Source organism: Brienomyrus brachyistius, chromosome 17, assembly GCF_023856365.1.
Source record: "Brienomyrus brachyistius isolate T26 chromosome 17, BBRACH_0.4, whole genome shotgun sequence".
NCBI lineage: Eukaryota > Metazoa > Chordata > Actinopteri > Osteoglossiformes > Mormyridae > Brienomyrus > Brienomyrus brachyistius.
Genome location: NC_064549.1, coordinates 7,753,313 through 7,765,837, shown reverse-complemented (window position 1 = coordinate 7,765,837; position 12,525 = coordinate 7,753,313). Strand labels below are relative to the sequence as shown.

Genomic DNA, 12,525 nt, shown 5'->3' with positions numbered 1-12,525 from the left:
ACCGTTAACTAAATCTACTTTAACAAAATAATTAACTACTATCCTACCATGTCTTTATATTGTTTTAAAGGTGTTTTACATACGACATCTACACAAGACTTTCCTGAAATACAGGAGAGAAATGATGACGCAAGACAACCATGTGTCGACGCTTCCGCGTTCCCTGCAGTTACGATAAAATGCAAAACGAGCGAAGAGAAAATCGCTAGGTGACTCTGCCCCCTGCTGGTGTGGAGTAAGTATGACAAATCGATTCCGTGAAGGAAAAACTTTTGAAGTACACAGCTTTTCTAATATCATCTGGGCGCATATTTTCCCCAAATAACAACAATCCATTGTTTTCTAAAGAAAAGACAATAATTACAAAAAATATATACAATATGTAAGAACACAAATGTGACATTTATGTGAACATCACACACTCCCCAGCAAATTCTGTTTTCTCGTTTAAAGTCTTTAACAAGGAACAGGAACTGGTAGAATGTGTGGTGTAAGGTATGTATGCAACTGAGGAATAAAAGGTGGAGCATGGATTTAGTGGAGTTGGCCTCTCTGGGTTGACTTGCACAATTCTCTGGATAGCTGCCATTTCCGTTGCTGGTAGTAAGGTGTAATTAACCTTCCTACTTTAAAGAATGTGTCTGAATACATAACATGTTATGATTGGTTAGCTCATTACATACTAGGAACAGGCAACACCTCACAGAATGCTGAATTGGAATTTGAATGGGAATGACAGGTAGAATAATTTAATTAAACTCAGTTCAAAGAAATCCAATGCAATCACACATCACAGAAATGTTATTCAATCAATCAAACATAACTATAAAAGAAATTTACTTAGTGCATATATTGACCATGTATGAGTGAGTCATGTTATATTTGCACTATTGTAAGACAGAAATTATGCATAAAACTTTTACCTTATAGGCACAACTGTGTAGCATATCCAGCCAATAATTTTTTCTCCCCTTTTGTCCTAAGCAGGGTTGCGGGGGTCTGGAGCATATTCTGGAACTTTGCCGTTTATACCAAATGTGTTTCATTATTATGTAAAAAGACATAAACGACAAGTGACAGATAATCATTCTTTTATTGAGATTCTTTTTTTTTGTATAATACACCGTCACAAAGAAACAGACTAAAGAAAGACTAACATCTTGTCCAGGTCTTGCTTGGAATGTTACTAGTGTGCCATCTAGTGATTGTATTGTATACTGCAACCAGCGTGTGCACAGAACAGGTAATTCACCAATGCTCTGTTTATACATATCATAGAAATGGACTTTCAAAGCACAAAAGACCAAAATTTCAGTTAGTTAAAGTCTAAAAGCTCCATAATCTCTGTGAACAAGCTAATGCAGAGGACACAAGGACACAAGCATAGTACATATACAAGGGAGCAAATTAGTAAAGTCTAGAAGACAAAAAAGAAGTACAATTGCCCCTCCAGTTTCAGGAATTTGACATTAGCAGATTTCGTGACTTGCAAGTTGGCCATGAGAAATTAAATGGGACTGTTTTTGGACAAAGTCTAAGTCAGTGTATATATAAATATTGAAAATGATTTGGATCACATAAAATCATATAAAATACAAATATTATTAATGCATAATATGTCTTTAGTAGTAAAAGTTATTTTTGGTTAAAAGAAAATAATAATAATTGTGGGATCTATGCATCTTGGCTTGGGTATGCCATCCATTTTTGTCTCAGCAATCAGTCTCATTTATGTGCTAGCTCTGCTAGCGTGAAAATCACGCTTCTCATAGTAACTTTTCAGTGCCGTTAATTTTACATTTTTAATAATGTACCCAAGTATTACTCGCGAACTTGCACAATTGAGGGGCTCTTCCTACCCCTAACCCTACCCCTAACCCTAACCATAACCCCTCGCTAACATGACTGTAAGGGGTGACTGTAGTTTCATATCTTCATGTTTCAGGAGTACATGGTTAATTGCAACCACTGTAAAGGAAGAAACAATAAAGACCCATTAAACATCATCTAATATAAAACTGTGGCCTTAGTTTCAGGTTAAAGTAACTTAATAGATCTAAGTGAATGAGGTGCATGACACTTAATCCAATATGGAGACACACAGACACAGGTTTGTAATTATATCTTTGTGGGGACATAATGGGCAAAACTCTAATCCCAACATGACAACCTTAACCCCTACCCAGCCCTAACCTTAACCATGAGTAACCAAACTAAATACAAGACTTTTGCCATTTGTAGTTTTTTGATTGCAGTCACATATTTTTGAAAAATGCTTCCCACAACATGAAAGTTTCTGGTTTTTAATTACATTGTGGGGGACATTTGATAATATAAACCTAATCCACACACACACACACACCCCACACACACACACACACTATATTATGGACAAAAGTACTGAGACACCTGGCCATTACACCCACAGTAACTTTCATGATATCCCATTCTAAATCCATAAGCATCAATATAGAGCTGGTCCCCCCTTTGCAGCTATAACAGCTGCCACTCTTCTGAGAAGGCTTTCCGCAATTTTACAGAGTGAGTCTGTGGGAATATTTGCCCATTCATCCAGAAGAGCATGTGTGAGGTCAGGCACTGATGTTGGACGTGAAAGCCTGGCTTGGAATCTCTGTCGTAGTTCATCCCAAAGTGTTCAATGGGGTTGAGGTCAGGGCTCTGTGTGAGGCAGTTAAGTTCTTCCATACCAAAGTCACCCAAAATGTCTTTATGGACCGTGCTTTGAGTACTGTGACACAGTCAGGCTGAAACAGAAAAGGACCTGCCCAAACTGTTCCTAAAATGTAGGAAGCATAGAAGTGTCCAAAATGTTGCCCAAATGCTGACATACTATGCGTCGCAGCACTCGGTGACCCCACTCTCTTACTTTACTTTTACTTTACTTTACTTTTTCTGCTCTTCCTAAAAGCTTCAATTTTGCAATAATACCACTTACAACTGACCAGGAAATATCTAGTATGGAAGAAATTTCATGAACTGACTTTTTGCAAAGGTAGCATCCTATTATAGTACCACACTTGAATTTACTGAGCTCTTCAGAGTGACCCAATCCTTCACAAATGTTTGTAAACCTGACTGCATGTCTAGGTGCTTGATTTTATACCCCTGTAGCAATGGGTCAGAATGAAACACCTGAATTCAATGATTAAGAGGCGTGTCCCAGTACTTCTGTCCATACAGAGTGTGTGTGTATTGTTTTTTTTACCTCCTGAATGTTGACACTGATAGTTCCATTGTTATCCTTGTCAAGGGTCTTGAAAGCACCTGAAAGTTCATAGAAAAAAAAACTGTGAATAAATGTTACCCATTTGAAAGAAATGGTTACAGTTCTTCAGAGGATAAATCTGTACTTACGGCACATGGCATCCAGCCTCACCAGGCAGCCAATGTAATTATCAAAGTCCATGTTTCCATTTTCGTCAGAATACCGGCGAACGATCATCTGGAACAGCTGATCGTTGAGGGGGAAGCCTGTTTGGCAGGGTTAGAAAAAATGTAAGATTTTACATGAATATTATTTACATATAATTCACATGAACAGGATCCAGCCAACCCCCCCCCCAACCCCACCAGGATAACTAATGTTGAATGTTGATGTATTACGGTAAAGGAGACTGGACATGACAGTCTACTTCAGAAGCAGAAAAGTACTGCTGATCCTAGGGGTATTTTTGCCTTTTTGACAATACGGGTGGAGACTAATAAAACGGTACCGCTGCTTAAATGACCTTCATAAACTTGGTATTACTGGATATAGGTGGCTTCTCTTTCCTGGTTACAGCCGATTCTGTTTCAGAGCTTCTTAATTAGAAAATAAACTACAGGGAAAAAAAATGAAAATACTGAAAATGTATTTGAAATAAAACAAATTTAAAATAACAAAGTGAGATTAGACCCAAAACAAATGATGTTTTTTCAGGGCTTAAAAGTTAGTATTGGAAATTGTTTATATATTCTTCCCAATTTCCATACATTTACATTTCAATTAGTGGGCTAAATCTCCGTGCCTCTAATCAGATGGTCACCAGTTCAAGCTCAGCCTCAGCAGAACAGTCACATGACCACAGCAGGACCCTTAACCCACAGCTCCGTGGGTGCAGTAGTTGGCTGCCCTTCATTGTGATCCCCTACAGCGCTTTACATATTTGCATGTTCTATGCATTTTCTATATTTGCACGTTCTTAAAATTCCAAAAGGGCATGCAACAAAAAGGCACATGCAACTTGCTTCCTCGTGACAATTCTATAAACGAGTTCAAGATACAGTTTTAACCATCTAGCCTGACTGACCCCAAATAGTCACACAGCTAATCAAGGTGACCGCTGTGGTTTCCTGTACTCACCTGCAGCTCTGAAAGCTTTGGGCAACTCATCGGACCCAATGACGCCTGAACGGTCTGCATCGTACGTCTTGTATATACCCTGAGGAGAGATTCAAACCAGCATGACAAAATGCAGTTCCCAGTTTCCTTTGAACTGTACTGGTGTAAACATTAACAAAAAGGAGGGATAAAACCCGAATCAATACCTGCCACTTCTTGATGTTGTTCCATAAATACTTGAATTCATGGAATCCCAACTTGCCAGTGCTGTCACCCTGGTTGTTGGAGTGAATGGAAAACTTGCACACAATTGAAAGATTTTTTCTACTGCTATTATTACTAAAATGTTGCAAATATTGTAGTATATTTGTCGTGCACATACTTCAGTCATCCAAAACTACGCATTGTTCAGTCTATGCTGCTTTTTTAAACTATGTGTTCAATAACATTAATTAGGGTGAATATTTTAATATGATAATATGTTATTAATCATTTAGACACAATACAATAGGTTTGTCTCTGTCCACTGTCACTTATCACATTATCACAGTAACAAATTAACTTAAATAATGACACTTTGAGTAGAATTTTATTTATGCTTGGGAAATTTACCTGTGGCTTATTTTTGAAATCTGTCATTAGCAGCCTAGTCACAGCTTTGTTAATGCTCTGCTGATAACCAATCACCAATATGCTCTGCTGATAACCAATCACCAATATGCTCTGCGGATAACCAATCGCCAATATGCTCTGCTGATAACCAATCGCCAATATGCTCTGCGGATAACCAATCACCAATATGCTCTGCTGATAACCAATCGCCAATATGCTCTGCTGATAACCAATCACCAAATATGCTCTGCTGATAACCAATCACCATTATTCTCTGCTGATAACCAATTACCAAATATGCTCTGCTGATAACCAATCACCATTATTCTCTGCTGGTAACCAATAACCATTATGCTCTGCTGGTAACCAATAACCATTATGGACTGCTGATGACCAATGATCATTATGCTCTGCTGATAACCAATAGCAATTATGCTTTGCTAATAGCCAATAGCCAATATACTCTGCTAATAACCAATAAACTATCATTTATCACTTTCATCTACTGGAAGGATACATCCATGACCGCCACCATGCCCCGGCAAGATTCAAGGCTGAAGCCGTCAGTTTTCAGGTCGGAATCTGAAACACAGAAACCCCCCCAATCCTGGTTACTAGAGGGCACAGGAGGGCAAATACTGTTTAAATGCAGACAACAAAAAATCTAATTCTCATGCAAAATAAAATAGCATGAAAAAGAAGAGTAATTAATAAAATACAGATGCGAGTATATAAAATGGATAGATTGATGGATGGATAGTTTAATTAAAGGAATATATAAACCCACAATAAAAAGAACAATACAGGGCGAAAGTTTCACTATTTTCTGCATAGTACATGCATGATTTAAGCAGGAAAAGCTGTAATATAACATAAAAGTGTCTGAACTACCATTGTACTTCCAATTTTACTATCCACCGACTTGGCAATGAAAGATGCATTATTAGAAGTCAATAAAAGATGCATTAAAGATGCATTAACGCAACGTATGTATATCTGTTAATACAGCTCACGTTTGCTGATGATTTTGTTGAGAATCCCCATCAGTTCATTAGGGCTCACCTCCATGTCCTGAGGACAAAGAGAAATATATTAATGAATAGATCATCATTGACATGATGGTGAACTCGAAAGAGGAGTATATGACTCTTGTTCCTACTAGATTCAATTTTAAATAAAATGAACATGCAAAGTTAGGATCCTTACATTTTGTTTTTTGGTGAAACATGGATGTAAGCTCACTTTCAAAAATAAAACTCAAAAATCCCAATTTGCCTAGGAAACCTGCACAACATACAAACTCATACAGACACGGGAAAAGGGGGCAGAATTTAAACCCCTAAACCTGGAGATGTGAGGTAGCAATGGTACCTAGTGAACCACCATGCAGCCCAACACTGTTCATCATTGCTGAAACAAGTGTGACATTACTTATTTAATAACGAAAAATGCTAACCAAATCATCTGCTGATTCAATATACGTAAACAGTGAATAAAAAGCTTAAAACATAAAACACATCAATACATAATAAAGAACAAAGTTCTCATCACTATTATTTATTAATGCAAAATCTTCCTACCCAGTTACAATATCAAAGAATAACTGAAACATCTAACACAAGAAGAGGCATGACTCATTGAAGCATGACTCATTAAAGCATGACTTATAACCAAAAGGCCCCACCTCAATCTAAAATTTTTTTTGAAACTATAAAGATACCAGACACATTTAAATGACATGCTGAATGCATATATTAAATTTTAGTGGGCTAGTTTTTTCTTAAACTGACACCACCTTCAGGACTTCCTAAAAAGGAGTATAAAGGAAGGAACACATACAAAACCAGAATCCCAGCTAACTGCATGTATGCGAGCTACACAGCACTCAGTTGTTACATAGTCACACCTTAAAAGTGTGTCTTTATTTCATTTACAGAAAAATATGTTTTACAAATGCAGAAACAGTGTTACAAAGTATCATTTTATTCAAAACCTTTTTTGTCACTAATTTCCACAGCTTATATGTTAATCACAACCACATACTTTACTATTCACCCATAAGCAAATGAGTTTAAATAATATTTCTCAATTAGTACTGTCTAAATTTACAAACACGGAATGTTTACACATTCTCAAAAATGTTAACCCCAGATTTGGAGATATCAAAATTTCTGGAAAATAAATGAGAACCTATGAGCTTAGATGTGATAAAATATCATAAGCGGTACACATTTGGGGGAAGAGTGGGACACACCCCACCAAATATTTTCCAGGATTCTGCTTTTAAAAATAAGTTGTCGGAAGAATTTGGTTCTAATCTACTGATTGAGGGGAAAAAATAACTTTTAGCTAACAGTCCTAGTTAACGCTATGTCCTTCAGTGCCTTGAAAGGTGCCTTTAAATAAAATGAATTATTATTATTATTACTTAATGGATCTGTCCCTATCCTCCAAAACAGAAAACACAATGATGCCATTGCAAAATATAGCTGAAAGTTTTCATTTGGAGGAACAAGATGGAACTTTCACAAATGGTACACACCTCCCCGGCCAGCTGCTGGAAGACCCTGCGGAACTGCTTCTCTTCAGCGCTCTCATTCAGCTCAGCATGTGTCTGATGCATTTGTGGTGGAGGCTAAGGCACAGAGACACATCTATTACCCAGAGCCCTGCATATCTGCATTACCGTAATACACAGAATAAAACATGCATGATATAGAAATTCGCTTTGCAAGTAATCCTCTAACACAGGCAAGTCACTTATAACACATTAAACAATCACACTTCTGAAAGCAAAATCACTTCATTATTCACTCCAAATTAAACATAAACGTGTTTTCCCCCCTTAGGTTAAACACTATTGCTGAAATGGACCATTAACGACATTTTATCCAAAAGGATGCCTCCATTCAAAATCATTTTTCAAACACAAAACATCAGTTTATTAGGAAATAACAATATTAATACACAGATGGTGACCCTGTATACTCAGTACAAGACAAAGATATCAATATAAGTATTTACTGCAAATGTAATAAAATGTATCACTGTTTTTCATTGAACAATATACAATAAATTAATAAAAAGCAAATGTTGCTTTTTGCATTACATGTGACAAAGTGCATTCAATTCTGTTAAAATTCTACAAAATAAAGAAAACATCAAAAATATTCTCTCAACTTACAGGTTCTGAAGGTACAAACTGGCTGGGATCAATGTTACTGTTGATGAAAGAGGTGACGTGAGTCATACAATTCACTGCAATTAAACTATTGTAAACTGTACTGTTAGTACAATTAATCTATGATGTCACATTGTTTTCTTAGCCTTTATGTACCTAATTTTGCTATGTGTTCAGTTTTCACTTGTAATTTCAAATAATCACCCAAGATTTTAAACTGTGTGCATATATTTATGTTAGACTTAATCGTATCAGAGGATGATTGAAATACTCACCTGACAGCGTAGTCGATCAGACCACCAACCATTTTTTTGAGTAAAAATGTCATCTTGAAATTTATTCGGAGGGTTGCTTAGAAAAGGAAAACATAAGACTTCAGTAACTGCTAAAAATGTATTAATTCTGTCTATGTAAGATGCACCCTTAATGATTACTTGATGAATATATAAAATAATTAAATTTGTATTCCCTATTTTCATTCACAATTACACTTCAGTAAATCCATGATAGTTCGTAAATGCTTTATTATTGCCAAATCACTTTTAAAAAAGTAAACACACCCATAAAGGGATTATATCAATACTTTAGGAATGCAGTCGTCAGAAAACTTTAACTAAATAAATCGCTAAACAAGTCATGGATCGTCATACTGTAAAGCAATGAAATAATTGTCTCAAAAGGAAGTGCGATGGGAGTCCTCAGTACAAACATAAGTATACTACCTAAAGCGAATATAAACGAATTCCGCACTTAATTAGGTTAAACTCGGTCCAAATTCTTAAGACCGTACATTTGTGAAAACTTTTAGCAATTTAATTGCGTATACAGAATAAGTCAAACCGCACCACAAATCAGTGATCCTAAAATACAAGTATCTTAAATCTGATTAAATAATATAGTCAGCGGTAACCAATAAAAACAAATGCATATTTCAAATGAGAAATATATGAATGACTTATTTTGTAGTTTATTTTCTTTCGGCCCATCACTGTATGTCGCACGCAAAATCTCCATTATGCCCTAGAACATAGTTTAATTCCCCCCGCCCCAGGTGCCGTAACCGACTAAAAAGGTCAGCATAACAAAACTATATAAATGAAACTAAATAAATTTAAAGAGATCTGATCGTATACCTTAGATGAAGGAGACGATGCCAAACACACCGACTGTAAAAACCAGTTGCCTATACTAACAGAGGATTCTTGTTTCAGCCTGAAACGCCCTTAGAGACGAACACACCCAGACAGCGGATAACCGGAGGGGAAACACGTCTTTAGGTCCTATTACAGACGGCGATTAGAGACTTCTGGGATAAAATACAAAAGCTAAAAGGTGTGGTTAGAAGTAAAACGTGGGGTAAGATGGTAATGGGCGTAGCGAAGTGCTGCGTTTGAGCCAGTTTTGAGTCAGAACGACCAAGTACTGCTGAATAGCAACCATAATGTTATGTGGGAGTTTTTACTATTACGAAAACTATGCACTAATGTAAGGTCCAAGAGGCTCCCAGGACTACGAAAGTCAGACTTCCGCGACAGCAAGTGTTTGAGGACGTGGGGGTACAAATGCGTACACAATAACGCATTCGCGAACATTTCTCCCACTAACATTGGGATTCTTTTATTCGTCTCCTACCTACATATATTTTGTTATTCGATGAACGATGTACAATCCTGCGCAGTAACATACACCCACATGGAAATTTTTACTAGCCCAACATTGTCATTGCCTCCTCCCAGACGTACTGCGCATGTGCGAAATGTGAGGGCAAGTGCGTAGTACAGTTCCGCGTTTACGGTCCGCGCGCGAGTCCGTGTTGCTGACACGTGAGAGATCCTGGCCCCCCGAAAGTACATCATGTTGGGCCCCCAACCTAGACCAGTCCATACCTGTGCGATTGCCATGGAAACCATTCAGGGACTCCGAAAACCAATATGACCAATTCAAAGCTTTAACAACTTTGATCATTTTATTAACTTTACCTTTGTGGAGAATACTTTACAATTAATGTACCTACGGCTAGGAAAAAGTGTTTATTACTGTCAGAACAACTGATTTAGATAGCGAGCACGAATTGTTGAATGAAATGTTCCTTCTCCAAGCTTAAGTTGAATTTCTAATAAAGCAAACTAACCCCTTTATGAGATTATAAGCTAGCAATCGTATCTTATATAATTATTTGTTGGGCTAGAAAGCTAATTTATCCTACCAGCGTTAACTCGCCAGGGGGAATTATTACTAGGGATCGTGAAAATGTAAAAATATATATTTAATATTTGAAAATTAACCCTTTGGTGAAACCCTCAGAGTTGGGCGGCCCGATGCATTAATGGCCACGGACCGGTACCGGGGGTCCACCTCAGTTGCCGTACAAGATTTGATCAATGTGAGGCTATTATGTAAAAACTACATTAATGCTCCTCATAGAAATATTTAGTTAAATATTAGTTATGCAAATTTAGTTAAATAACCTGTGTCACACCCTTCTCGTCCAATCCTCCTGTGTGCCACCTCAACCTCGTGTAGATTCCAGGTGTTTACCAGTTGTTTCGAATTGTCTTTATTAGTTTTGTGTATTTAAGTCCACGTCAGCGTATGTTTCCCTAGTCCTGTCGTTGTATTGTTATGACGATTCTGGTCCATTTGCCTCTCCATGTATCCATTAAAACCCTTATTCCCCAAGCCCTTCCTTGTCTTTGCCTGCTTCCCCCGGTCCGTTCCCTGCACGATTATAACGATCTGTGGAACTGATGTAATTAGAAAAACTATTTCGTATAACATAATTACTTTTCAAAAGAAGTATTTCACCTCATTAATCTGTTAGTGGGTAGGACTGTGCGCCTGTTCCTGCAGAGTCTGAGGTTTGATTTGTCAGCAGTTTTTTTGTGGATGTTTGTGTTTTTTCATTGTGTGCATTAATATTTCCTCCATACAATCCAGAAGAACAGGTGTCTCTAAATTGCTGTGTATTTATGTGCTTGTGTGTGGTGTGTATTAAGTGCTTGGGTTTAATATCAGCAAACTTGTAAAAACAAACATCATGCCCAATGTATAAATACTAAGAAAGATTTTGTTTTTTTGTTGTGGTGTTTAACTGGAAAGACATAGAACTTTGGATCTGAAAAATAATGACACTTAATAAGATTTAATAAAAGATATATAGTGTTTACCTGTATTGGGTAAGTGGTTGGAAGAAAGAGGGGTATATGGGTATTTATGAAATTTAATTTGGGGTTTAAGCCCCACAACCCTGTACTGATTAAACAGCTGGGAGATGTGTGGATAAATGATGGGGGGATGTGAAATGCATCACATTAAATACTGATAGAAAATTAAACATTTTGGGATATCTTATTAAATTATATCTATTATGGAAGAACAGCAGGTATAGCTCACTGGACAGCGCTGTGGCCTTACACCTTGAGTTGGGGATTAAATTTTGGCCCCAGGATCTGTGTTTGTGGATTTTGAATATTTTTTGCCCTATTAATTTGGATTTTCCCAGGATGCTCTGCTTACCTCCTTCACACAAAAAGCATACAGTTAGGAACTGGTGTCTTTTAATTGCATGTGGTGTGTGAGTGAGTGTATGTGCTTTGAGATGGATTGCATCCCATTTGATTCCTGAGATAGACTCCAAGCTCATGAAAAATGTCCTGACCTTTCATTGGGTAAAGTGGTTATGAACATGGCTGGATATTTAGAATTTAAAAAGGATAAAACTTAGTAAGAAAAATAATATACAGTAAATGGTTTAGTCAATCATAAGTCCTATCACAAATATGTCTATTTAAGCAGGATTTTCCTGTCAGCAAATTATTTTACACATTAAAGAATGGACTCAGAATTGACGTATCAATGCATTTATAAACTATCTGAGTTGTATTTATCAAGAATTTATGAGTTTTTCAGTTTATTTACACGTTTTAAGTGCTCTGTGCAGTATTTTTGTGGGTGTGTTTCTGGTGTACAAAAATGTGCTACATTAACATTTAGCCTTAATAGATGTGGATGAAGTCTGGAGAAAATGAATGTTAATAGAATTAAAGTTAATCTTCTATCTTTCACTTTCATGAGTTAAATAATTGTCCTGTAAAAATATGCCATTTTCGTCTTATTATAAAATGGAACTGTTTGTATTTTCGGGTAATAAGTTGCAAAAAATAAAAAACTGTGGATTTAAATATATTTGTATTTCAAAGTAATTGACAAACGATCGAAGTTGTGGTTGAAGGTGAATTTGGGACATGGATTGGAGAAAATATATCTTATTGTCAAGGTCTTGGCCTTTATCCCATGTAATTCCAGATTTATGCGCAAGATGGCGCTACAGGGAAGTGAGTGACACAGCAGAAACAAGATCACCTTGTAGGGTTATTGTGCGCGAAAGGTT

The 12,525-nt window shown here is 36.8% G+C and overlaps 1 protein-coding gene across 2 annotated transcripts; it reads right to left on the bottom strand.

Annotated features, from left to right (window-relative positions):
* Nucleotides 1-1,074: 1,074 nt before the first annotated feature.
* LOC125712349 (calpain small subunit 1-like) lies at nucleotides 1,075-9,795 on the bottom strand. 2 transcript variants are annotated; one of them, XM_048982294.1, is made up of 11 exons: nucleotides 9,772-9,795; nucleotides 8,411-8,486; nucleotides 8,139-8,175; nucleotides 7,497-7,589; nucleotides 5,968-6,025; nucleotides 5,472-5,536; nucleotides 4,549-4,617; nucleotides 4,364-4,442; nucleotides 3,376-3,492; nucleotides 3,227-3,285; nucleotides 1,075-1,968 (listed from the first exon to the last, which is right to left on the bottom strand). In XM_048982294.1, the coding sequence occupies exons 2-11, from the start codon at nucleotides 8,461-8,463 to the stop codon at nucleotides 1,942-1,944; spliced, it is 657 nt and encodes a 218-aa protein (XP_048838251.1). In that variant the 5' UTR covers nucleotides 8,464-8,486; nucleotides 9,772-9,795; the 3' UTR covers nucleotides 1,075-1,941. The 2 variants fall into 2 exon arrangements, with proteins under 2 accessions (XP_048838251.1, XP_048838250.1); XM_048982293.1 differs by lacking the exon at nucleotides 9,772-9,795 and adding an exon at nucleotides 9,269-9,429.
* Between the last annotated feature and the right edge of the window lie 2,730 nt (nucleotides 9,796-12,525).